The sequence below is a fragment of the Python bivittatus genome, unplaced genomic scaffold (genome assembly GCF_059951505.1).
Source record: "Python bivittatus isolate LINGU-HERP-01145 unplaced genomic scaffold, Pbiv_v1 ctg000960_np1212, whole genome shotgun sequence".
NCBI lineage: Eukaryota > Metazoa > Chordata > Lepidosauria > Squamata > Pythonidae > Python > Python bivittatus.
The window spans coordinates 9,333,474-9,361,155 of record NW_028277124.1 but is presented as its reverse complement, the minus strand read 5'-3'; the positions used below and the strand labels follow the sequence as shown (position 1 = coordinate 9,361,155).

Sequence of the window (27,682 nt, the reverse complement as noted above, 5' to 3'; positions counted from 1 at the left end):
TACGGCCGTGAAAAACACAAGGCGCTCCAGATCTCCGCCGATGAAGTTACGCGGAGGTCCTTACCAACTCTGTTTCCCCAACGCGTTACGATTCTCAGCAAAGGAGCCAGAAGAGAAACCGTATTTTCCCTTCCTTAGGGGAACAAAACACAAACCCAGCACCTACCCCGCTGCTCGACGCCATCTTGCCTCCGAAGCGTCCGGAAAGCCGGAAAGCGACGCGCGCCCTTCGAGCGCACGGGAAGGGCAGGCTCTGAGGCGTCGGAAGGGCTTCCTGGCTGCAGAGGCACCCGGAAAGCGGGGAGGAAGGTTGGCCGAACTCGGGCTTGCTTCACAGCGCTCAGGGGGCCTCTCTGCAGCGCCGATCTGCTGGTCGGATATGTTCCCAAGTCTAAACCGGGAGGCTGGAGGAACGTGCTCTGCGGGGTCTGCTTCTACTTTATGCTTTGAGCAGAGTCTCTAGTTGCAAACCTTTAAACGACTGTGTTTCTCCACGTGCTCTTGGCACGTGTCGTACCTTTAGACGGAGAACAAACCGAGGTGGCGTTAAAATACGCAGAAAAGCTTGTCAGAAGACCAAAGCAGGGTGGGTGAAATGGTTAGTTTATTGCAGTGTTTCTGAACCTTGGCGTCTTTAAGATATGTGGACTTCAACTCCCAGAATTCCCCAGCCTGTTTGGGGGAACAGTCCACATATCTTAAAGTCGCCAAGGTTCAGAAACACTGGTTTATCATTTTAAATCTGTGACCGAGAAAGTGAAAACGATTCACTTCCGGTGAGGAATATGCTCTCGCCTTATGAAATTCTGCTCCATTCTAATCTAAACTTTTTCCTTCGAGAGGGGAACTTTCTCTGTGGTTTTGAAAATCTGCTTTGAACGATTCATGCACTTGATGGGAATTTAGAGAATGGTGAGCAAATTCCTGCTTATGTTTCACATAAATGAAATGGTCCTGAACTTTTATCTGCAAAGTCCCTTGTCCTGTGAAACGGCAGTTGAACTTTTCAAAAATTGCATTTAAGCATTAATAGCCATTCTTACCTCGCTCGATTTATTATATGATTAACATTAGACGATGTTTGTGAGAGTCAATTGGTGCAGGAGTGAGCGACCCTTTTGTATTGGCATTGCTTGCAACAAGACAGTGATGCAAAGTTGGCCGGATTTAGCACACTCCTGGGCAGGGGTGGACTCTTCTTGTTTTGGGGGGGCTAGTTTCAATGGATCTTTTTCTTTCTCCTTGTTTTTAAAGTGTGTTTCCTGCTTCAAAATGGCAGAAACCCTGCCCTTTATTTTTACCAATAGTAGATAGGGAGCTGTGGGGGCTGCAAGAAAGAAGTTAGGGATTTTAGGTTACTCATCCCCTTAGTACTGGCAATGGGAGTGATACAGTTATACCAGACCTGACTTCTAAATTGTACTGTGCCATAAAGCTTACTGTGTGATCCTTACACCAGTCATTATATCTTAGCCTAGTCTTTCTGATAGATTGGGAGGTCAAAATGTAGTGGATCCCTATTCTGTATACGTCTGAGCTCTATAATGGAAGAGTCAGTAGTATGCATATGATCAAATGAGTGTAGATGTTGTCTCCTGGGCTTTATTTTGCACTGTAATTATGCTGCATCTTTGCTTGCTGTGATATTAAAGAATAGACCAATATGATTTCTTTACTAAGGGATTTATATTCTTTTTCTCTTTTTCTCCATTTTCGTTGCATGTCTTATTCTTTATAGATCATAGTTCTGCTTACTTCTGGCTAAAATGCAGACAGTTCCTTATGAATCTGATGTATTAGTAGTAGGACACTACAGTAGGTGATGTAATTGTCTAAACTTTCCAACATGCACTGGATCACTGTTTTACAAAAGGCTTCCTTTCGAACCAAGCAATTTCCAGTACAGTTTCGCATCCTACGCTTGATTTCCAGTCATCTCCCAAATCAGGTGTGTCTTATTTAGCAGTACTTAATTCTTTTCTTTGTAGTCTAAGATGTTTATGTCCTTAGAATTCTAAGATTACTTTGGTCTGTGGTTGTGTTTATTGACTGGGATCTATCTCTAATTGCAAATGTTGGAGCTGAAAAATATTTATATAATATTTTTATCATTTATCCATCATTATACACAGCACTTTGTTATTCTATAGATGCTAATTGATGAACAGTATTTCATTTGTAACTATTAATTTAAAAGATGCCAGATAGCTAGATTGGGAAAAATCACTTTGCTAGATTGCTGAGGAGCTCTTTTGTCACATAAGTCTGGGCTAGGTGGGCAATGGCCTGAATTAATATTACAGAGTTACTTCACATGTTTAGGAGGGCCTGTTAAGAATATTTAAGTTTATAAGAATATAAGATTCAAGTTTCTAATGTTATTAATATATGTCTTAGCATTTTAAAAGATTTTTAAAAAAACAATATCTTCCTGAGTATGCTGATAGAGAATAGCTGAGCCAAATTCATCTAGTGAGTTTCCATGGCTTAGGGGAGACTAGAACCTGTATCCCCCTGGTGCCAGTCCTACAACTTAACCAATGTACCACACGTGGAAATACAGAATCTGAATAGTCATTGGGAGCGTGGAAGCTCTTTCATTCTGTGTTTTACCAGTTGAATTTTCTGACAATAACAAGGACTAGAAGATCAGTGCTACTCTTTTTCTATATCAGGTTTGTTTTGCTCTGCTCTTTCTCAGGTTACTGAAGATGCAGAAAAACAGCTATCACACCAGCAAAATGCTGGTGCCTCAAAAGAAAACCTCATTCTCAAAGTTCCCAAGGTAATGCCCCGTATTAGTCACCTATCTGGATCTACTGTGTTCAATTTCCTCCCCAGGGTCTCTTCCAAGTAGCTTAGCTCTGATATTACCCTCAGTGGAAAAAGATGCACTTTAGGTGACCTTGCACTTTTCCAGATAGTTTTTTTTTCATGTGCTTAATCTGTTCAGTTTTCTTTCAAACATTTTCAAGTTCTAACCTCTTTGCCTTTGCCTTGAACTCTTAGGGCACCAGGGATTTTAGCCCAAAGCAAATGGCTATTCGTGAAAAAATCTTCAGCACTATAATTAGCTGTTTTAAGCGTCATGGAGCTGTGACAATAGACACTCCTGTGTTTGAGCTGAAGGTGAGAATAAGTAATAACTTCGCTGTTTCTGATATGATTTTTGTAGCCTAATTCTTTGGAATAGTCCAGGTTTCTTAATTTTAATTGATGAAACTGGATGTGTGATTGAATGTGGAGACAGGTCAGGAAGAAGGAAAGATAGTTTTGCTTTGTTTTTACTATTGGACTCATTGGTTATGCTGCTATTTTGTTCCAAATAATGAAGTTTAGGATTGGGGTATAAGATAGTTTCTTTAATGGAAAATAAATTGGTTCTGTGGTATCCTCCTTATAACGTGAATCCCTATAGCATCCCTCATTTTCACCAAAATATTTTATTTAAGCTGTGTGTTTTACATTCAGAATCATAATGCTAGGAAAGATTTCCAGTAGAACAGGTGAATCCTTTCTAAGATTACAGCATGAAGTGTCAGAGTACTAGAAAGGATGAACATAAGCCAATTAACTGTATTACAAACCATAAAGTCATAGATAAAATGTTTAATATCAGTTCATAATTTTATAAAATAATCTTACAATAATGATACAGTAATACTTTGTGTTTTGCAATAAAAATAGTAAATATATCCATATATTTAATACAGATCACTATGCAACAGCATATCTTCTACAATGGAAATTGTCATTTATGAAAATATACTAATAGTTCTTCAATATGATACATTATATTAGTAAACCTTGAATGTAATAATTTACTGCTTAAATTTTGAATTATAAATTACCCAAGTCAAAATTGTTTCATATAATTATTTCATCAGGAAGAGTTATTTATAAGCATATTCTGCCTTCTACGTAGGTGGGCTATTTTTATAAACAACATTTTTCCTCAGCTTATATTCTACACTGTTTAAATTTGACTTCTTACTTGGTATTTCCCAAAATGTGTGTTTGGTTTACATTCTTCCTTGCTAGTGCTTTAGCACTTTAAGAGCATTCTCCTCAAACAAAATAATCTCTTAATTATGGCTTTAGAGCCAGAGAACACAATATACTTGAAATATGTACAGTGGGGCAAAAAAGTATTTAGTCAGCCACCAATTGTGCAAGTTCTCCCACTTAAAAAGATGAGAGAGGCCTGTAATTTTCATCATAGGTATACCTCAACTATGAGAGACAAAATGGGGGGGAAAATCCAGAAAATCACATTGTCTGATTTTTAAAGGATTTATTTGCAAATCATGGTGGAAAATAAGTATTTGGTCAATATCAAAAGTTCATCTCAATACTTTGTTATATATCCTTTGTTGGCAATGACAGAGGTCAAATGTTTTCTGTAAGTCTTCACAAGGTTTTCACACACTGTTGCTGGTATTTTGGCCCATTCCTCCATGCAGATCTCCTCTAGAGCAGTGATGTTTTGGGGCTGTCGCTGGGCAACACAGACTTTCAACTCCCTCCAAAGGTTTTCCATGGGGTTGAGATCTGGAGACTGGCTAGGCCACTCCAGGACCTTGAAATGCTTCTTACGAAGCCACTCCTTTGTTGCCCGGGCAGTGTGTTTGGGATCATTGTCATGCTGAAAGACCCAGCCATGTTTCATCTTCAATGTTGTTGCTGATGGAAGGAGGTGTTCACTCAAAATCTCACGATACATGGCCCCATTCATTCTTTCCTTTACACGGATCAGTCGTCCTGGTCCCTTTGCAGAAAAACACCCCCAAAGCATGATGTTTCCACCCCCATGCTTCATAGTAGGTATGGTGTTCTTTGGATGCAACTCAGCATTCTCTCTCCTCCAAACACGACAAAACATTCTACTTTGGTTTCATCTGACCATATGACATTCTCCCAATCCTCTTCTGGATCATCCAAATGCTCTCTAGCAAACTTCAGACGGGCCCGGACAGTACTGGCTTAAGCAGGGGGACACGTCTGGCACTGCAGGATTTGAGTCCCTGGCAGCGTAGTGTGTTACTGATGGTAACCTTTGTTACTTTGGTCCCAGCTCTCTGCAGGTCATTCACTAGGTCCCCCCGTGTGGTTCTGGGATTTTTGCTCACCATTCTTGTGATCATTTTGACCCCACGGGGTGAGAACTTGCATGGAGCCCCAGATCAAGGGAGATTATCAGTGGTCTTGTATGTCTTCCATTTTCTAATTATTGCTCCCACAGTTGATTTCTTCACTGAGTGAAAAGGCAAGCAGCCTATTGCAGATTCAGTCTTCCCAGCCTGGTGCAGGTCTACAATTTTGTTTCTGGTGTCCTTCAACAGCTCTTTGGTCTTGGCCATAGTGGAGTTTGGAGTGTGACTGTTTGAGGTTGTGGACAGGTGTCTTTTATACTGATAACAAGGTCAAACAGGTGCCATTCCTACAGGTAACGAGTGGAGGACAGAGGAGCCTCTTAAAGAAGTAGTTACAGGACTGTGAGAGCCAGACATCTTGCTTGTTTGTAGGTGACCAAATACTTATTTTCCACCATGATTTGCAAATTAATTCTTTAAAAATCAGACAATGTGATTTTCTGGATTTTTTTTCCCCATTTTGTCTCTCATAGTTGAGGTATACCTATGATGAAAATTGCAGGCCTCTCTCATCTTTTTAAGTGGGAGAACTTGCACAACTGGTGGCTGACTAAATACTTTTTTGCCCCACTGTATATCAAATAGATATAGATATATACACATACACATGCACCTAAAATCTACAGATATAAATAAATATAAAAATAAAATAGAATAACATAACATAATAATAATACATATAATAGTAGTGGTCGCTAACATTAGTACTATTCTTCAGTCATATGTGGGATGAATAGAACAAATAGAGGCACAGAATCAAGCAACCTGGGAAGGAAGGTACATTCAAGTCGTAGTAAGACAGAAGAAGAAGAAGAAGAGAATAAGTACTCTCTGCCGCGGTATTTCTTTCAAATGAGAGAGATTAATGTCATCCAAAATTCCCTGTAAAGAGAACAACAGAGGAGCATGTGGCTGAGGGACTCCACAGAGTTGTCCCCACATGGGCATAAGTGCTGATGTAGGGGGATATTTTTATAATACTCCCACAGGACTGCAGAGGAAAGTATATCCAGCCTGGCCAAGGTGAAGGCCTGGTAAAATTACAGAATTGGAATGGAGGAAAGATAGGAGAATGGCACATGTCCGTTTGAAACAAACGTGGATTATGGGGTTGGATACTAGGCATAGACTGGTTTGGAAATCAGTGTCTGTCAGGTTCAGCCCAAGAACAACAGCGAGACAGTCCAGAATCAGTTCAGCTCCTTTATTAGCTTACACCTAATAGACAGAATCTCGCCAGACTAATTCTAATCCCCAACCACAGCAGCTATAATCATGATGCCCTTAGGGAGGGGCCAATCTCCTTCTCTTGACTAACCCTAACCCTAACCCATGTTCTGGTTGGGGGCTGAGTAGTGCTTTCCCTGGAACCTCTCTTCCTGCTTCCAGCAACCTTGAAGTCCCATTCCAGAATCCTCCCCACTCATGTCTTCCATCACAGTATCCCATATATGCTGCTTAAGATGACTCCTGGCTTTTTCAAAACCTAATAGGCAGAGACTGTCCAAAGCAAGACTGGAGTTTGCTATTAGCTCTTTTTAGCCAAGTTGATTTAAAATGGTCTCTGAGAACCAGTGGGGCCAGACCGACAAGTAAAATAATTAATTTTAACCAAAAATTGATGAGATCATACCAGGCTCTGGCACCATGTAAACCAAATCTGTCTCTTTATAAGGCAGCATCCATGATGCATCTCAGAACTGAAAGGATAGCTCTTATAAACTTGGACTGGACCGTTTCCAGGATATTAAACTCTGTAAAATAGGGACGTGGTGGCGCAGTGGCTTAATGATGCTGAAAGTTGCTGGCCAGAAATGGTCGACACTTCAGCGGTTCGAGCCCAGCTTCGCGCAGCAGAGTGAGCTCCCACTTCCTCCCCAGTTCCTGTCAACCCAACAGTTCGAAAACCTACGTGATAAATAAATGGGTATCCTCACTCCGGTGGGAGGAAAAGATGCTGGCGGCGCCTTGCAAAAGGAGTCAGGAGCAGTTGCCGGTAGCGTGGAAGCCGTGCTCGCCAAAAAAGGCACAAAGCAACGGAAACCCCGCTTCCTGCGCTTGCCAGCTGGGCTCTGCTCTAGGAAGGAGGCACTGGCAAACCACTTCCGAAAAACACCTTGCCTTGAAAACTGCAAGGACTCATCCAAAGCAGTCACCGCAGAGTCGGTAATGACTGAGTGTGGATAAAAAAAAAAACTTTGTAAAAGTACAGATTTCGGCTCCATAGAGAAGCTGAGAAATGACCTTCGCAAGAAAGATCTTGCAGGCTTGGGAATTAGAATACTCAAAATTTATTTTCCTGCAGTGGATGGAAATACTGTAAAATATGTTGGTCCTCCCACTTACTCCAGAAGGTGGAATCAAAAGTTGTTGGATGGAAGAGAGTTTCCCTTCTTAGTTTGCTATCCTGCCTAGTTCTAGAAAGCAGGCCCTGTTGAAGCTCTGCTTTTTTTATTTCCTGTCTCCCTTTTATCTAATCTACCTTTTAAAAAAGGTAAAGAAAGGGCATTTAATCAGCACAGTAATTTTTATATGCTTTCCAAATGGAAATAGTGTCCAGCGTTGTCTGTTGAGTTAACAGAGAATTGGAGCAGAGAAGGGAAATAGTTCCCTTGTGCCCAGGATGACCATTCTTACACTGAACCTGTAATAATATGTGGGAAAGATCTTGGGAGATGAGATGAAGAGATGCTGCCTAGGGGACAGTCAGATAAGAGACAGCATAACCCACAATTACATAATGGGAGGGGGCAAGAGGCTCAGAAGAAACCCTCCCTAGTTTCTTGGGCTGTAAAGGAGAAGGCAGGGGATTTGTACTTTCAGACTTGCAAGATTCTGTTAATGTAGCCTTACAATAAAGTAGAATTAGCTAATCTGATTGTGTTTCCTGTCTGATCTACCTGATAAGACTGACAGGACCCAAGATCTAGCCAAGCCGATGCTTCACATAGCAAAGGGAAGGATAAGGGTAGTTGCCTGACCATCTATACAGGGTATGAGTGGTTAGAAATCTTTTCACTCTCCCTCTCTCCCATTGGTAAATGAGGGCTCATTCTTTCACACTGACTTATATTATGTGGTGCATCTGGTCAATATTAAGGAGCTTATATTCTGCAGGCTACTTAAATCAGTGTATCTCCCCTCCTGCCCATTAGGCAGATACTACATACCTATGTATCAGTAATCTATCATTTCCAACAAAATAACAGGTAAGTACGGCCCCACTTGTGCCTGGAGGCCATAATTACAAGTGCCTCATTCTAGCACCATAGTTAATCTTCAGTTTCTTCCCAATTATAACTTGATCCTAAATTCACAATCATAGTTTTACTAAGGCAGTCTTGAAAGCAAGGAAGCAAGCTAATTTCTTCAAAGAGAAATAAATGTTTTGGCCATTTTCTCTCCAATATAATCAGAATAATTTTATTCCTCTAATATTCATGTCCTATATTTAAGCAAAAAAAAAAAAGGAAAGAATTCATTATTGTTCTTGCTGTCTAACTTCAGCAACACAATATCAGGTGCTTGTGGGACTGCAAAATGGGTGCTAGGGAGCATGGACATAATGGGCTACAGCATACATGATTATGGTGGATTCTAGCCTTGGCAGCTAATGGTCACCGTGTGCCTGATAAGATCATTGAGGGCCTGACACCCACCAAGGGTCACATGTTAGACCTGACTTTTGTCTCAGGACAATGGCAATGTAAATTGGTCTGGGGACATATCAATATCTGTTCCTTGTCATGATCAACTTGCTGGTTCCTCTGGAATTCTGTTGTATTGCAGGGAGTCTGAACCTATTTATTTGATCCACCCCAGGCACCTGATGGACCCTGTTGGGTTTCAGAGGGAGCCTGAATAAATTTATTTGCTCTGATTTGGACTCTGGCTGTGCAGATTGTGTTGAGGTGATTGCAACATAGTCTAGCTTAATTCTGGGAGGAGTTTGTGTCTGTAACTTTGAGGACATGAACAGAATCCTTGGAGCTGTGAGCACAGCCCCCTGTGTATTAGATCCATGTCTCTCCTGGTTGGTTAAGGCCTCCTAAGAGATGGAATGTGGTTGAGTCGAAGTGGTGGTAAATTCATCCTTGAGTCAGGAGGTGGTTCTGCCTGCCTTGAAGGAGGCAGTGGTCCACCCCCTCCTCAAGAAACTGTAGCTCAACCCAGTAGCTGGACAACTTTCATCTGGTCTCCAACCTCCTGTTTTTGATCAGGCTGCAGCTTCAGATGGCCTTGGAGGAAGTAGATTATCTGGATCCCTTCCAGCTGGGTTTCAGACCTGGACATAGTATTGAGATGACATTGATTGTACTTGTTGGTGACCTATGGTGGGTGTGGGATGGGGGCAGTTCATCCAACCTGACTCTTGACCTCTCAGCAGCTTTCAGCACCATCAATGGTATCCTTCTAGACCAGCTCATGGGGGTGGGAGGTACACTGGTTATAGTGGTACTTCTCCTTTATTAAGGGCTAGTTCCAGTCACTGTTGATGTGGAATGGAGATCTAGCCCTAAGGCTTTCCTTTATGAGGTGCTACGTATTTAATATCTGCTGTTGAATAATATCTGCTGTTGAAAAATATCTGCTGTTGGGTGAGGTATACAATGACATGGGATTAGGTATTATCAATATGCTGATATATGGCTGTACACTTCAGCTCTTGGTCACTCAAGTGATGCCATTAAAGTTCTATCTCAGTGTCTGGAAGCTGTGATCTGGATGAGGAGGAATAGACTCTGGCTCAACTCTAGCAAGACCAAGTAACTGTTCTCTGATCCCAGAGATTTTCCAACACTATTTCTGGATGGAGCTCCAGTCTGGGGCTTCTCCTGGATTTAAGCCTCTAGCTCAAGGAGCAGGTGACAGCCATGGTTAGGAGGGCCTTAGCACAAATCTATTTTAGTAGAGATCCATCTATTTTTCCAGTTCCTGGATTGGCTCTGCTCACAGTCACTCATGCCTTGGTGATCTCTAGCCTGGATTAGTGAAACATGTTGTACATGGGACTGCTCCTGAAGACTACTCAGAAGCTACAGCTTGTCCAGAATGCAACAGCATGGGTAGTTATGAGTGCACTTCAGTGCACCTATGTAATACCACTATTTTGCATGCTGCACTAGTTACTGGTTGGCTTCTGGATGCAATTTCAGGTGCTAATTTATAGCTATAAAACCCTTCATGGCACAGGGCAAGGGTACTTGAGGGAACCACCTGACTTAATTATCTCTGCTAGCTCAAAAAGATAAGACAGGGTTGGCATGCTCCAGATCCCAGCTAGTAAACTGGGTGGACCCTGGAAGCATGCCTTCTCCTTACTGCACCTCCCCTGTGGAATAGCATCACTTCCAAGTTCAAGGGTAGTTAGGCTCCAACCCTGCTGGCTTTTAGAATGGCCTTGAAGACCAGGTTCTTCCCTCAGGCACTGGACCACAATGTTGTATAAGCTATCAGTGTGTGTCAGTGTGTGCTTTGCAAATTACTGTGCCCGGTACTATAAAAGTTATGTGTGTTTCTACTAACTTACTTAGATATTTATTAAGTTTCAGAGGGAAGGGTTAAAGTTGTTATCTGCTCAGAGTTGCTGGCAAATACTTCAGTGAGAGGCTCCTTCATAATTAATATGGTGAGAAACTATTTTGCATGGCATTTCCTTTTTTACCTGCCATCTATTGTTTCTTCTCCACTTGGAAAATAGAACATTGGATTTACTGTGAAGGTTCTTCTACAATGGTTAGATAATTTTTACTCCCTTACAATACTAATAAGTGCAGTCTTACTACAGTCAATTATTTTGTGTCTTCCAGGTTCCACATCTGTTAGGATAGGATATCATTTTTTTTCTTCTGTTTGTTTCTATAAGTTTCTTTTTCCTGTTTTTCAATACCCAAATATGATTTTTACACAGTGTTACTGCCAAACTTAGATAGGAAAGCTCTGTCCCATCATGAAGGACTGACAATTTTTAAACATCTTTTCTCCTGGACTGGATATGAGGAATTATCTTTCCTATGATATTCTCTATCTACTATAGGAACTTTTGCAATAAGTCCAATTCTCCATTTCTATTATTGAAGGATGTATCTTGCTTTCCTTTGCAACTACTTGTAGTTCATAGTTCTTAGTCATATGACCCAACCATTCAATAAAGAAATAATACATTCAGGAGGTTTCCAATGCAGCAGGATTCTTGCCTGTCATAGAAGGTTAGCAGTGAAGATGTACATTACTATACTCCAAGAGGAGGCCAGAGTTTGGACAGTGCTGGAGGAAAAAGCCATAGTAGACTACAGTAAATAATGTGTTAATATATTTCAGAACAAATCTTATAAAGAAGTTTTAGCAGGAAAATAGGTGGTCCTATAAAGTATTCTGACCCAGGGAATTTAAGGTGAGAGAGAGAGGGAGGAGCAGGATTATCAATATACACCTATGGAGAGAGCAATGTGTGCAGACAGAGAGGCAGAGACAGTCCTAAAGAGACAGATGGAGACAGACAAAATATACAGGCACAAATCAGGCAAGGAGGATGGTGCAGTTATAATCACAGCAACAGAGGTGGATGGACAGAGATAGAGATTGAAACACAGAGTCATAAATGACAACATATATTGTGTTTTTCCTTCTTTTCTTTTTCTTCACTTAAGGAACTCTTGTTGGAGAACTATGGTGAAGAGACAAAGTTGATTTATGATCTGGAAGATCAAGGAGGAGAGCTGCTGTCTCTTCGATATGACTTAACTGTATCCTAACAAAATTTCTAACTTGCAAGAACCACTCTATTAAAGATGGTGTATCTTGGGCAGAATAATGGAATAATGATAGATTGCTGTATCATTTATAACAATGATTGAAGACTGGTCAAAACTTGCAAGGGGTTCAAAAGAAGTTTCCCCTTTTTAGTTGATTTGTTTAAGGGGAGTGTATCAGATTGGAGCTCTTCCATATTTACATTATTATGCCAGGATGTTTCCATTCACAGTTTAATGTGTTAGAGTGAAACTGTATTACAAACAGCCAGAACCAGTGCAGTGTGTCATCTTCTGTAAAAGTCTTTGAAATTGTTGAGAACTTATAGAAAATTCTTTCTACATATATTGTTTGATAGGAAACTTACTAAAATAAACCACAGAATGTTATTGTGGTTGTTTCAGCTTTACAGTCTCTTTTCTAGGAAAGGAGCTACTTTCCAAACTTACTATAGTTTAATTTTTTTACCATTTTTCTAGATACTTTGAATTGTCTAGTGTTTCACCCTGCTGCTGCTGCTATTTAATGAAGTTTTATCTTACATTTTTAACAAAGAAATAACAAGCTCCAGCTTTTGCTATATTTGAGAGAAGGTGAAAGTCTCTATATCTGTCTCTAAAATAAAAATGACAGTCCATGGCTACAAGAAACTCCCAAACCTTTGTGTATGACCCATGGAATCCATCTTTGAAGTTACCACCAAATTGACAAGATGCTAATGTATAACAAAAATATAGTGGCAACAAATCCTTTTTAAAAATACATACTAGAAGAAAAGAAAAGATACAACAGTACTACCAAAATAATATGATTTCAAAATTAATAATAATGAAAAAGAAAAGGAGGGGGCTAGAACATTTTATTATAAAATAATGTTACTATATTGCTTAAAAGTCTTATTCTTTGCCCTTTTATCAAAAAAACACCCCCCATCCAATGTATTTCAGCAATCTGCTGGATAAACGTTGTGTAGATTTCTCCTTCCAGTATGTATAATTCTTTTATACTATGTCTCTAGAAACCACAATGCTTGAAGCCTTGATAGAATCACAGTATTTGGATTATAGCCAAGAAGAACCTGTCTTTCAATACCCAGTAGTCAATTTAGAGTCAGAGTAGTAATCTTGTTGGTGTCAGCCCAAAACATTTCTGCTTATAGTTCTGTTCTCCTCTCAACAAGATGCAAAACAGGTGAGCTGAGCCTCCAAGAGATTTAAGATACCTATTTTACAGCTTAAGCCTATCACTGAAAAAGACTGGAAACCTAGCCCCTGGTGATGTCACTGGATGGGCTACTTGCAGTCTTGGAAGCTAGTTATGCTGTTATTAAAAAGCAAAATATTTCTCAGGTGGAAAAAGGTTGTCCATTGTTTACTTACTTTCTGTGCTATACTCAAGTTTTCTTAACGAAGTTTCTAGGTGCCATTCGCTCGTTACTTGGCTATGAACAAAATTAAACGATGTAAACGTTACCACATTGGAAAAGTCTACAGGCGTGATAACCCATCCATAAAGAGAGGACGCTTCAGGGAGTTTGTCCAGTGTGTGAGTATCTGCAGATTTTTCTGCTTTCGGGAGGCAAGACAGAGAGGCGGAGTTGCCGTCTTCTTTCTTTGACCTTTAAATTGGACTGGCCAAAGGAGCAGAGAGTTCCATGTTTGAAATGTGGAAGGGAGCGAGTGCTTGGTGAGATGGGGTACATATGTTACTTCACCCTTCAGGAAGATAGGATTTATTCATTGAGTACTTCAGTTGTTCAATTACAGTGGTACCTCAGGTTACGAACTTAATTCGTTCCGTGACTTTGGTCGCAGCCCGAATTGGTCGCAACCCGAAGCAAATTTCCCCATAAGGTTCAATGTAATTACCGTTAATCCGTTCTGGCGTGGAGGACAGGGAGGCAGCTATTGCTTGGAGGGAGAGTCCCCCTCCCTACGACCATGTGTCAGGGGCGGAAAATGGCCACGGATCACATGTCAGGGGCGGAAAAATGGCCACGGACCACGTGTCAGGGGCGGAAAAATGGCCGCGGACCACGTGTCAGGGGCAGAAAATGGCCGCAGACCACGTGTCAGGGGCGGAAAAATGGCCGTGGACCACGTGTCGGGCGGAAAAATGGCCGCAGACCAGGTGTCAGGGGTGGAAAAATGGCTGCGGATCACATGTCAGGGGCAGAAAATGGCCGCGGAGCACGTGTCGGGGCGGGAAAATGGCCGCGGACCGTGTCACGGGAGGGAAAATGGCCGCGTATCCTGTTCGTACCCCGAGGCGGAGTTCGCAAACCGAAGCAAAATTTTGCGGCCGGAGCTGGTCGTAACCCGAAAAGTTCGTTAACAGAAGCGTTCGTAACCCGAGGTTCCACTGTACTCTACCTAGTTTATTTGGAGATTTTTGATAGCTATTTTCTGTACTCCAGGATTTTGACATTGCTGGCCAATATGATCCTATGATTCCTGATGCAGAGTGTCTGAAGGTCATGCATGAGATTTTAACTGCGCTGCAGTTTGGCGATTTCCTTATCAAAGTAAGAAAAACTGTTGCTGTTTCTTAGGCTAAATATGCTACAAACTCCTACCTGTAAAAAAAAAAAAAAAAATAGAAACACAGTAATCATGACAATGGAAAAAAAAAATTCTTCAGTAAGCGCATTCATTTTTTAATCTCTTTTTGATGTCTGCTCTTTGTTTCCCCCAGATCAACGACAGGCGCATTTTGCATGGGATCTTTACAGTATGTGGTATTCCAGAAATCAAATTTGAAAGGACTTGCTCAACTCTTGACAAACTGGACAAGGTAAAATATCTTCAATGTGATCTTGGTGGGCTTGTAGGAGAGGCAGTAAAGTGAATAGGTACAAGTTGAGGAGGGGAAGAGTATAATTGATACATTTGATCATATATTTGAAAGGGAGCAGGACATGCATGCATGAGGGAACATGAAGGAGATAGGATGTGTATATGGAAATGGGAGGGCACATGAGGGAGAAAATGATAACAGAATGTGTGATGGAAGTATGTGGATGGATGGATGTGGGATCTTTGTGTGTGTGAGAATTTGTAGTTGTGCACATGCAAAAGGGGCTAAGGAATGCAGCTGTGGAAGTGCTTACATGAAGAGCAGATCTATGAATCAGCACTGCTAGGCTATTCAGGTGTATGCCTGGATGGGTAGGATTTGTATGGATTCAGGCACATATCAACACGCAAGCCTGAGTATGGCCCTCAGTCCTGAAAATGTTTCCTGTTTAATTCATGGGATATACATGAAATAAAAAGAAATAATTATTTCACTTGGATCCCATCAAATTGTCATTCCCTATGTCTGTACTTCACCCATATTGAAAAAACTGTCAGTTTAAGTGATCTTTTTGAGCAAAGAGAGCCATTAACCAGAGGATGAATTACTTTAACCTAGAGAATGCAGAGTTAACTCCCCCATTTCCTCTACAGGTGACATGGGAGGAAGTGAAAAATGAAATGATCAGAGAGGATGGGATTTCTCCTGAGTGTGTAGATCATGTTAGTGAATATGTTCAACTTCATGGTGAGTTTCAGTATTAGTGCTGTATAATATGTTAATAATTAATCTCTAGTTGGAGTAAGATTGACTATGATCCTACAGATGTTTTTGTGCAAACCAAGTGCTCTCTTCCTTATTTTTTGTGTTCTGAGCATTGGATTCAACCTAAGTTTGCTCACAACTCAAATAATGTTGAGTTAGTAATTGTAAGATTGACTGAAGTAGATAGAAAACAATGTACAGGTAGTCCTTGCTTAACAACCACAATAGGGATTGGAGAATTCATTGTTAAGCAGGGTGGTTGTTAAGCGAGTTGTGCCCAATTTTACAAACTTTTTTGCAGCGGTCATTAAGCGAATCACCATGGCCGTTAAGCAAATCACATGGTCATTAAGCAAATCACACAGTTCCCCATTGATTTTGCTTGCCAGAAGCCAGCTGAGAAGGTCACAAATGACAATCATGTGACCCCAGGACGCTGCAACTGTTGTAAGTGCGAGGACTGGTTGTAAGTCCCTTTGTTCAGCACCATTGTAAGTTCGAAAGGTCACTAAACAAATTGTCATTAAGTGAGGACTACCTGTATGCGTATCTCCCATCCTTAAATGCATCTTTTTTTTTTTTTTTTTGCAGGGGGACCGTGTCTCATTGAGAAGCTTCTCAAGGATCCAAAACTGGTCCAGAATAAATTGGCTATGGAAGGACTGGAGGACATGAAATTGCTATTTGAATACCTTTCTCTGTTTGGCATCATAGATCAGGTGACTTGGGATGTAGTATTAGGTAAATATAAGTGATCTGGGGCAGTCCAGTGTTTTCCTACTAATAGCCCTCTTGTCCCATTTTACAGGTCTCCTTAAACCTGGGTCTGGCTCGTGGTCTAGCTTACTACACTGGAGTCATCTATGAAGCTGTTTTATTGCACCAAAAGTATAACCACCTAAATGAGTCTCTTACCATAAGTAGTGTGGCTGGAGGTGGACGCTATGATGGGCTTGTGACAAAGTTTGATTCAAAGGGATATAAGGTACCTTGTGTTGGAGTCAGCATTGGTGTTGAAAGAATCTTCTCCATCATAGAGCAGAATAATGAGGTAAGGTCTATTAAGCAGTTAGAAGATGTAAAGGGAATGATAGGTTCATGGTTGTGCATAATGATCAGAATACAAGTGGGGAAGTGCAGGATATTTGCAGGATAGGAAATAATATGGAGATGCAAGGACTGTCCAAACTCCAATTGGGGTGGGGGTGCGGGGTGGCACAGCCCCATTCTTAAGCACTGAAGTTCCACCATTAGCATTTTAAAATATTCTTTAGGGTTTTGCCTGCCTGCTCCCTTTTTTGTTCTTTGAGAAAATGGTTGGGGCCTGGCTATGGCAGATAACAAAACCAGCCACGTGTAGTCAGGCCTGTTCCCCTCTTCTGACTCTCAAGAATTTCTCTGGAGGAAACCTGCACAAAAAGACTCAGCCAGAGAGATTACATCCTACTTGTACCACAGGGCCATGGCGCTAAATTAGTCCAAGTCTCATCCCATGCTGGCTGGGGAATTCTGGGAGTTGAAGTCCACACACCTTAGAGTTGCTAAGGTTGAGAAAAACTGCTCTAGAGAGTGATAGACTGGTCTAGTCTTGCAGAAGAAAAAGGTAGGAATGGCATTCTTTTCCCAAAGCCAATTTGAACAGGCTCCCAGCTGCCTCTTTAGGGGACAGTGCGCCAGTGTCTCCCAAGCTGAATCATAGTCTTTTGTCTGAATCATAATCTTTTCTCTGAATCCAGTTTGACCCATCATTGCATCTTGAACTGCATTTTTATTTTATTTTTTGACTATAGCAACTGCTAGCTCAGACCACATGTTCAGTATTTTAATAGCCTACAAGAGATTTTTATCAGTCCACTTTGAATGAGACCTGCCCTCCCTTGGTTGTCTTCAGTCCCTATGATCAATCCCCCTGTATTACAGATAGTCCTTGCTTACCGGGAGTAACTGAGACTGGGAACTCTGTTGCTAAGTGATGCGGTCGTAAAGTGTGATGTTACATGACTGCACTGACTTACAACAGCCGTTCTGGCAATCCCAGTTGCTGCTGTTAGGCAAATCCCGCACAGTCACAGTGTCCCACGGTCACGTGATCACCATTTGCAACCTCCTGCTGGCTTTCCCATTGACTTTGCTTGTCAGAAGCCAGCAGCGATAGTCACAAAAGACGATCACATGACTGCGGGACGCTGCAATGTCGTACTTGCAAGCCATTTGCCCGAATTGTGATCACGTGACTACAGAGATGGTGCAACAGCCACAACTACAAGGATCTGTTGTAAGTACCTCTCATACAGCACCATTGTAACTTTGAATAGTTGCTAAATGAGTGGACATTAAACCTGTAGTCAATCAACAGCTGACTGCTAAGAGAAGCCCTAGAAAAATAATCATGGAGTGAACACAAAGAGATTAAGATTGGCCATCCATAATGGAACTGTGTGCTGCTCCAGGTCTGCTGCAGCATTAAAGAGGGTTATTCTTGTAATTTCATTTTCTTGGTCATCTGTTCTTTTCAGGCCTTGACCCCTTAATGATTTTAATAAGACCTGCACAATTATGAAATTCCTTGAAAGAAATTCAATGTTTGCATTAACAAGCAATCATAGCTCAAAAATCTCCCTCATTACTGAATCACTTGTTAAAATAACAAAATGAATAAGCTGTCTTAGAGCACATTGCCCCTGTTTTTCTAATTTACTCCAGTGTTTGGTAAAAAAAAAAACGATCTTCCTTCTTATAGGGGCATGATAGAAGTTTGCATTGCATTCAGGTTAACTTGCAAGCTGTTTGGGTTTGAAATTTTGCAATTTAAAAAAGGAGCAATAATCCCTAATATAATGGATCCATTAGGGAGGCAGAGTGGTACCAGAGCACTGGGCAGAGAAGCACTGGGAGCTAGCTGGTATAGAGATTGGGTGGGCAAGTGGGCACTAGGCAAAGCAAGAAAGCAAGAGATGATAAAAGGGTAAAAGGAAGCAGGATGAGAAAGATTGGTAGAGGTGGCAATCAGTGTTTGCACAAAAGTGACTGTTGCTGGCATTCACTTAAGGCATTAGAAGAGCAAAGTACTAGAATATAAATCCCTGTGATTCCCTATTCTCAGATTCAGTGGACTTTCCTCAGTAACAGATTCCCCTTTGCACACTGTTAAAACAATATTCTGTGTGTGTATTTGTATTTCCTTTTATGTGCTTTTGTATTTTTGTTTTGTTTTATTTAAAATAAAATATACTGCAAGGTGTCATAGTACACCTAAGATCAATCTAGCTTTGCTAATATGAAGTCTAAATTGTTTTTCTTTTCTTTCTTTGCCTTACAAGGCACCTAGAGAGAGACACTACTGCTGGTAATCATATTTTCACCCTGCCCCCTGAGTCTTGAAATCTACTATTTATACTAGTTACTTAATGTCTTTCCATTTTGGTTCTCATACCAACCGATCTTAAAGTGTTTCAGTAACAATATAAAATATAACAATAAAAACAACTTTAAAAAGTTTGTGAGTGGGGCAGGGGACAAAAGCTAACCAAAATCATTCATCCAAGACTTAGATAGAAAAGACTGAGATAATCAGAGATATTCAGTAGGTGTTTCAATATTAGGCCTGTTGCAAATTCCTGGGGGAATCATTCTGGAGTGTAGACATCATCATAGAGAAGGCTGCCTGGGAGTATCTGCAAAATAGCAAAGCATAGGTCTCAGCATATGAAGCAGGATTTCCTTGGATAATCTTAGTGATCTCCCTGATTGGACTGGAAAATTATTATAGTGTACTGAAAGATAGTACAGTGTTGTCCAGCAGCATCTTTTACTCTCCCTCTTCCCTCCCTCCCCCTTTTTTTCTTAATATCTAGTTTGATGCAAAAGAAAGTAGAAACTCAACATCTTGCTAAATATTTCATTATGTTTTGATCTTAATAAAACCAGTATTACTGAAAGCACTGTAAAAATTCATTTTAGAAACAATTTTAAAAAGCACTATTCTGGAAAACATTTTTAAAAGCATGTTCCTTTAGTATCTAGGATGCAATTCACCTGGCCCTCTAAATCTTCCAGAGTAAATGGATTGATGTCAGCCCCACTAGGTAGGCCAGACCAGAAAATCAGTCTAACTATACTTTATTGAGATAGGCTATAATAACAGAATCTTGTGAGTCTGATTGTGCTTTACCTCACCTCCTCCTTGCACTCTATTGAATCAGGGTGGTGTTTGCTTAAGCTGCTTCCAAAAGTGATCTTGCTTCCCAGGACTTTAAGAACATTTCAGCCCTCTTTGCCTGGGTATCAGTTCTTGCTTATTTCTGTCAGCTTTAGTTTCAGTGCTCCAAAACAGAAAAGATACACTTTAAATTCTCCATCTATCAATGAAAGAATCAACATATTAACTGCTTTATATAAGAGAGATAAGGCACTGTTTCTGTAGTAAACAAGTTGTTTGTAATAATAAATAGCTGCTGTTTAGATTAGCAGGGAGAAAAATAGAAACCAGCAAGACACAACTGGTTTAGAAACAGGAGGAGAAATGGTTACATGAAAATAATGCATATTTACGCAGAAATAAGTAGGGTCAGAGTGCAAGTCACGGTACATGTGGCTAACCATATCCATATTTAGGAAATGAGTGGAAATGTCTGAAGCCTATGGAATATTTCCAAGAATAATTAAGTCCAATTCAAGCATGCTTGTTTGCAAATTTTAATAAGTTCTGGTTATAATACTGATTTTTCTTTCTCTTTCACCTGAGATGTCCAAGAAGAAGATCCGCACAACAGAGACACAAGTGTTGGTGGCAACTCCCCAAAAGAACTTCCTTGCGTTGAGAATGAAGTTCATATCTAAATTATGGAATGCTGGCATCAAGGTAACACTGAGAAATTAAGATTATATCATTGTACACCCTGAAGCTAGAATTCTTTGAAATCAGAGCATATTTCTGAGAAAAAGTATTCACTCCCTTTCAGATTTTTTGAATGTTTGCACATCTTTGCCAGTGAATGTACATGGCATAGGGCCTGGTTACCTGAGGGACTACCTGTCTCCCATAGTATATGCCCAGCTGGTTCAATCTAGCAGGGTTGGTGTGCTCCAGGTTCCATCGATTAAACAATGTCATCTGTCTGGACCCTGGAAGCGGGTTTGTTTTCTTTGCCATTGTTGTTGTTCTGTCTTGTGCTGTTATTTGTGGGTTTTCTATTGTTTTTTGTTCTTAAATGTTTTTAACAATCGTAAACTGCCCAGAGTCGCTGGGAGTCAGTGTAATATATTATTATTGTTATGGTTGGTCACACACAAACATCATCCAGGGCTTTTAGTTCAGCTTGAGTCCAGTCACTATTCCAACTGTATATCTAATGACTGGAATTGCCCAGGTGTTAATTGCCTTCATGGTATTTCTGCCACTGAGTTTGGTTGGATTAAGAATACATCAGAACTCTTCTGATGTATTCACTACTAACCTTCTTCTTGACTTCAGTGTGCTTGATGTTGTCAGTCTGAAGGATGCCCAGGTATTTGCAGTGATCTTCTTCATCCAGACTCTTGATGTTATTTCCATAGGGCATCTTGATTCCTTCCATTTTCACTATTTTTCCCCTGTTTATGGTAAAAGTGGCACATTTGTCCAGTCCAAACTCCATTGCAATATCTTGGCTGTATATTCGGACAGTGTTGAGCAGCTATTCCACTTCAAATGGTGTTTCTCCATACAGCTTCAGGTCGTCCATGTAAAGGAGGTGGGATAGCCTGGCAGATGTTTTTGATATTTGATAGCCATGGCCTGACTTATTGAGTATTGTTGACAGAGGAATCAGTGCAATGACAAACAGTAGTGGTGATAGTGAGTCTCCTTGAAAGATTCCTCTCTTGATGTTAACCACTCCCAGTCTACCACTACTGACTAGCAACTGTCTCTTCCATTGTGCCATTGATCTTTGCACAAAGCTTCTGATGTTTCTACTGACTCCTGTTATTTCTAGGCACTTGGTTATCCAGTCATGTGGCAGGGAGTTGAATGCCTTCTTGTAATCAATCCAAGCTACATTCAGGTTGGTCTTCCTTCTCTAGCAGTTTTCCAAAATCACCTTGTCAGTCAGTTAGGAGCTGATCTTTTGTCCTTCTGCTGTTTGGGCAGTTTCCTTTCTGCTCAGATGGAAAGAGCTTGTTTTCAACTAGATGCTGTTGGACTGCACTAGCTACCACACCAGTTAGCAATCTGAAAGTTGTTGGTAAACAGGTAATTGGCCTGTAGTTGCCTGGTGCTGCCCCTTTTGCTGGATCTTTCATTAAGAGGATGGCAGAGGATGAGATGGTTAGATAGCATCACTGAAGCAATGAGCATGAAACTGAGCAAACTCAGGGAGGCAGTGAAGGACAGGAAGGCCTGGTGCGATATGGTTCATGGGGTCATGAAGAGTTGGACACGACTTAACAACTGAACAACAACAACAACAAAACCAATCTTCAATTTCACCTCCTTGCAGTATGTTAAACTGCTTGGCAGTGAGTGGGTGCAGGGTAGTCAGATGTTTTAACCAAAAACCATGCAGTTCATCTTCACCTGGTGCTGACTAATTCTTGATCTTCCTTGCCCTTTTCTCTACCATTTCTGCTGTTATTACAAGTTCTTTCACTTCAGCTTCTTTTTTATTCTTACCCACCTCCTTTATCCAAGCTGAATTCTTGTTGTATTTCTTTGGGTTGTCCCATAGCTGCGCTCAGAACTTCACTGTTTTTTCTTTGTCAAGTGTTCATTGCAGTCTCTTCATTGATGGATTGGTAGAAACGTTTCTGATTGGACTGAAATTGGAGATTCTGCCTGTAGTGTGCAATTCAAGCTTCGTATCTGCTGATTTGCTTGGCTATGGCAGTTATTTGCTGCTTTATTATTTCCAGTGCTTCCTTGATCTTCCTTGTTTCTAGGTGATATTTCTTGATCAGGTATTCTTTGGTCTTCTTGTTCTTCAGCTTCTTTTCTTTCATCTGTTCTAGCTTGCTTGCATCTGATCTTAGCATGCTGACCTTATTTTCAACCTATCTCCCATTTTGGTGGTGCACTGTTTGGCTTTTTGTCTTGTTTGTTGATTTTGCATCCCAGGTATTCAGTTATAACTGCAACCGTGCTGTAGATTAGTTGGTTTTTTGTAGTGAGCTAGTACTTATATTTGATATTACAGTATTGGCATCATTTAATACTTGTACTAGCTGTTTCTTTGTACAAGTTTCAATGCAAGCAACCTTATTCTGTTCTTTTTGTGCTATTCTAGATGCTCAGTTATTCTTTGTTTCAATTCCTCTTGTTTTTTTAGTTAGAAGGGTTTGTTCTTTCTGAGGAGAAGGCAGAGGAGAAGGTGCCTGGTTTGGGAATGAGAACTATTTAATACCGATGATGGCTTCCTCTTCTACCAGTTCCCCCTGGATTGTCTCTACTGTCTGAGCTACTTCCGGCAAGGCTTCGATTCCTTTGCCCTGGGTAGACCTTTGCAGTTCTTCCAATTCTACTTCTGTGAATATTTTATTTCATGTTATAAATCAACGTTGATCTGCTATCCTCTGTTTTGTTATTTCTAATTCTGGATGTCATTCTTTCCAGAAGTGGTGCATTCTTTTCAGATATCCTCTTCTCATTGGACTTGATTTGTAATAGCAGATCATTATTTCTTTGTTTTCAGTTTTTGTATATTTATATAAACAACTTTTCTTCCAGTAGTTCTGCAGCTGCTGACCCTGGTTGCTCAGCCAACAGTCCTGAGTCCTATAGCCCACTTGTCACCAGATGTCCAGGAACTAGAACACCTAGCGTGGTCCTTGTTGACCCAAGCGATGACCAGTCCAGTATAGGTTTCTGTAAATTACATCTCACCATATTGTTTATGGGAGAGACACTCTTTGTCTGGTTCCTCTGATGAGACCTGTCCAGTATGGTTGAACCTCTGGCCTAGCTCTCATCCTCCTCGGAGCATGCAAGCCCACAACCGCATCAAGGTAGTGCTTTACTGGGGGATGATGATGATGATGATGATTATCAATCAGAGTTTGAAGGTATTAGTAAAATATAAAGAGAGTGGGAGTGATACGTTTCATTTCTTTTATAAACAAAGTATTCCAACATGTGTCAGTGTGAAAAAGCAATTGCCTCTTAAATTTAGTAAATAGTTGCACCCATCTTTTGCTACAATTGCAATCAATAATTTCAGTAATTCCTGTACTTAGTGTTTGGTCTCTCAGGGTAGAAATTTGGGCCTATTCTTCCATGATGAATGCTTCAATTCAATAGCTTTTCAGGGTTTTCTAGCATGAAGTGTTCATTTCAGATCCTGCCACAACATTTCTGTGCATTTGGCCATTCCAGAATATGGAATTTTATAGAATCATAAAATGTAAAAGTTGGAAGGATCTTGGATATCATCTAGTGCAATGCCCTGCCCAGTGAAGGAATCCACTATTAACACCATCCTCAACAGATGACCATTCAGGTTGTTTAAGTATTTCCAGCTTCTTCTTCTTCAAAGGCCTTTATCATTTTAGTCCTCCCATGTAGATATGTTTCAGTTTATCAACGTCCTTCTTAAAATGCCATGCCTAGAACTGAATACAGTATTCTAGATGTGGTTTGTCCAATGAAACAAACAATGACTTGTCTCAATCCTGACAATATATTTCTGTTGATGATTACATTTGCCTTTTTTGCAGTTGCATCACACTGTTGGTTCATGTTCAGCTTGGGATCCACCAAGACAGCCACATCCTTTTCACTTATAGTGCTGCCTGATATGATTCCCCCCTATATCTTATCCTCATCCCTTTGGTTTCCCCTATCCAGATGTAGAACCTTGTATCTGTTCCTTTTGAAATTCACATTGCTAGTTTTTGCCATTGTTCCAACTTGTCAAGATCCTCCTGAATTTTGATAATGTCCTCTAAGGTGTTTGCTATTCCACACACACACACCCTATGTGTTTTTGTCATCTCTAAATTCAATAGTCGTATCTTCTAACTCCTCATCTAAGTCCTTTATAAATATGTTGAATAGCACTGACTTCAAAGCAGCCGTAACAACGCCCATGTAACCCAAAAAGTTCCACATTTAACTCACCTGTCCACAGAACATTCCTCTAGAAGTCTGGAGGGTCATTCAGGTGTTTTTTGGCAAATTTCAGGTGAGCATCAGCATTCTTTTCAGTGAACAATGGCTTTTGCTTTCTTATTCCCTTTGAATCCTATTTTTACCCAGTCCTTGTCTGTGGGGAAGATTTGCTACCGCCAAAATCTTCTCCCTTTTAAGACTATGTCTCTGACTGGTTTTATAACCTTCACCAGATTGATAAGCATCAATTACTTTTTTTTGTGGAGGTCTTCAGAAATTTCTTTGGAGTAGGACATGGCATGCCTCTAGAATCTGTGTGGTGAGAAGCCTACAGTGCTGAGTGGAACTATACTCTAAGATGTATCTAAGGCAGGGCTGGCCCAAATCAGCCCTGACTGTCTAATGAAGTACTCACATAACTGATCCCAGTTATCCCTGTAATTGTATTGCTTGAACAAGGGGTTGATACTTTTTCACACTGCCATATCACCTGTTAAGATGAGTTTATGAAGTAAAAAACAAACTTTGGTTTGTTTGTTCACTCAGACTATTTATATTATATACAATATATAAATTATTTATTGTATAATGTATATTCTATATAAACTATATAATATATAATTATAATTACTATAATTATACATAAATTATACATATATAATTACTATAATTACTACATAAATACTACAGTATTTATGTAGTATTCACACAACGCTTTAATATATAGTGACAAAAGTTATGCAAACGTTCATAAGATCCAAAAGGGGTAAATACTTACACAGAGCTATAAGATCGTTATGTGAAGCCTTCAATTTGATGAAAAATGTCTCAATAAATTAGTTTGTTTATTAAATGTCTTAAATAATTTTCTGAGCCAATCATTTGTTAGTACATCTTACGGATGTTGCCAATATTTATCTTTCCATTTCTTACAAACATCTTTCAGGCAGAGATGATATATAAAAAAAACCCCAAACTACTGGAACAGCTGCACTATTGTGAAGAAACAGGAATCCCACTTGCAATCATCATAGGAGAAGAGGAGCTCAATAATGGAGTAGTGAAACTTCGGGATGTTGTGACTAGGAAAGAGGTTGGTGTTGGTGTTTTAATGGAGAAACTGTTGATCTGAACTAATACTTCCCTAGAGCTGTTTGAACATAACTGGGATCACGCAGATGTTTACAATTCAATTTTCCCTCAGTAAAGGTATTTTATTTTGATTAGTTGCACTTATCCAGTCTCCACTGTCTGCTTTTCAGGTTAATATCCCTCAAGAGAATTTTATAGAAGAGATCAAGAGAAGGTTGGAAAAATACAATACTTAGTTTCATATATTTATTTGACAGTTTTATACTGCTCCTAAGGCTGACTTATGTACTTACATACCGCTCTTATGGAATAGTGCCGGCCTGTGAAGCACCTGGAGCTGTTCAACATTTCTTTCTTTTTTTTGTAATAAAATAATATTTCATGTATTAGTCATACAAGCCAAGATTTGGAGAATTGGATTTGTGTCATTGTACATTTCTTATCCACTGTTGCTGTGTACATAGGCTTAAATATACTGGTCTTTCAAAGGCTATTAGCTTTGCTGTTATTGTTACTGATTATATTCTCCACTCGTATGGCCATCCGATTTGCATGAGTCAACTCCCAAATCTGCAGCTAACTAGACAGTTGGAAACCAGTGCTGATTTATTTGTGAATGTTTGATTGGTAAATGTTTTTGACAGATAGCCACGGTCATTCGTTTAGCCATCTGGCAAAAGTCACGATCTGTAGTAGCCCGTTGATCAATGGCTTTGCCGAAGTACAGAGTTTTGAAAGAGCTCTAAACCCATACTGGTTAAGCCATCTGTCAAAATCCACTGTTTTAGCCAGCTGTGATGGTAAAATAGAGTTTCGCTCTTGAAAAGGTGCTTCTGTTGAAATAACTGAATTCTCATGCTTTCACCCACCACTTCCCAGAGCTGACCTGCAAGGTGCAGCATGTAATGCTCCTGCCCGATTTCAAACAGCAGATTTTCCAGCTCCCCAAACAGAATGGACCTGGAAGAGAGTGCCCTTGGACTATAGGGGAGGGGTCATTATTTCACCAGGCTGGACTGGTCAATAAGTGCTGATCTGATCCTATTCCTTGTTGGTACCACCAACAAGTATATCTGTGACAGCCTACATTCAGTTGTGGCCTCCTGTGGGTTGTTGACATACTGTAAAGGAATTTAGGACTGACCTTGGGAAAGGTATGAGAGAAATGTTGGGGTGGGGAGGAAGGGGTAAGGGTCTGGCAGAAAAAATTACACAGTCCTGAGATAGAGGGAAGTGTGAGAAAGAAACTCAAAATAACCCTATCTTGATTTTGTTTAGTATAAGGTGGGACAGAGAGAATCTGAGACAGGCTTTCAAGATTCTGTTATCCTACTTTAATAAAGAGCATTCCTGGAATCCCTGCCGTGCCTGCTTCTTGACATGGTCTGCCTCGAAGGTCTGACATATACCCACACTGAAACCCAAACAAACACTTTGTGATAGTTTTGCTGATAGAGAAGCTGGGAAAGAGCATAGTTTAGTTTCATATAGTACATATTCCCATAGGAGAGAGAAGTAGGGACTGAAGATACTGGGCTGGAAGGAGAACTGAAAGAATGCAAGTAAAGTAAGTACAGAACCAGTTTGATATAGTGGTTAAAGTACTGGATGGGAGACCATGAGTTCTAGTCTTCCCTTAGTCATGAAAACTGGTTTGGTGACTTTGGGCCAATCACTTTCTCTTAGCCCAGCTCACTTCACAGAGTAGTGGTTGTGGGGAAAACAGGAGGCAAGAGTATGTACACTGCTTTGGGTTGTACAAAAAAGGCAGAATCTAATAATAAATAAAAAGCTAGTAACTAAGACTAAGACTTACTGTTGAAGAGCTATGGTTTTAATAAAGGGCTGGCAAACCTGAGTTGGATTTTGGCAGTGGTTATGCTGCCAAAACCTTGTTGGAAAGTGGCCTGAAGTTCACAAAATGGTGAAGGGCATAATCTGGAGATGTGCTGAAATGAAAGAGATGGATACACAACAAGAATTGCCTACCCCAATGCATATGGCCCTAATAGAGTGTCAAAATGATGATCAACAGTTTTAC

The 27,682-nt window shown here is 40.3% G+C and overlaps 2 protein-coding genes across 4 annotated transcripts in view; one reads left to right on the top strand and one right to left on the bottom strand.

Moving 5' to 3' along the window:
- Window positions 1-295, bottom strand: part of ZMAT2 (zinc finger matrin-type 2) — a 38,325-nt gene extending 38,030 nt beyond the window's left edge. Inside the window, exon 1 of the mRNA XM_007430640.3 lies at window positions 167-295. Coding sequence (XP_007430702.1) covers window positions 167-184 — 18 coding nt within the window. The 5' untranslated portion in view covers window positions 185-295. The remainder of the gene's footprint in view (window positions 1-166) is intronic.
- Window positions 288-26,997, top strand: LOC103055611 (histidine--tRNA ligase, cytoplasmic-like). Of its 3 annotated transcripts, none has more exons than XM_007430642.4 (14): window positions 288-426; window positions 1,739-1,948; window positions 2,702-2,785; window positions 3,010-3,129; window positions 11,804-11,899; window positions 13,326-13,451; window positions 14,323-14,430; window positions 14,601-14,699; window positions 15,356-15,449; window positions 16,059-16,186; window positions 16,276-16,518; window positions 20,212-20,328; window positions 25,496-25,642; window positions 25,812-26,997. In XM_007430642.4, the coding sequence occupies exons 2-14, from the start codon at window positions 1,847-1,849 to the stop codon at window positions 25,875-25,877; spliced, it is 1,530 nt and encodes a 509-aa protein (XP_007430704.1). In that variant the 5' UTR covers window positions 288-426; window positions 1,739-1,846; the 3' UTR covers window positions 25,878-26,997. The 3 variants fall into 3 exon arrangements, with proteins under 3 accessions (XP_007430704.1, XP_007430703.1, XP_007430705.1); XM_007430641.4 differs by lacking the exon at window positions 288-426 and adding an exon at window positions 447-586; XM_007430643.4 differs by lacking the exon at window positions 288-426 and adding an exon at window positions 674-912.
- Window positions 26,998-27,682: the final 685 nt, after the last annotated feature.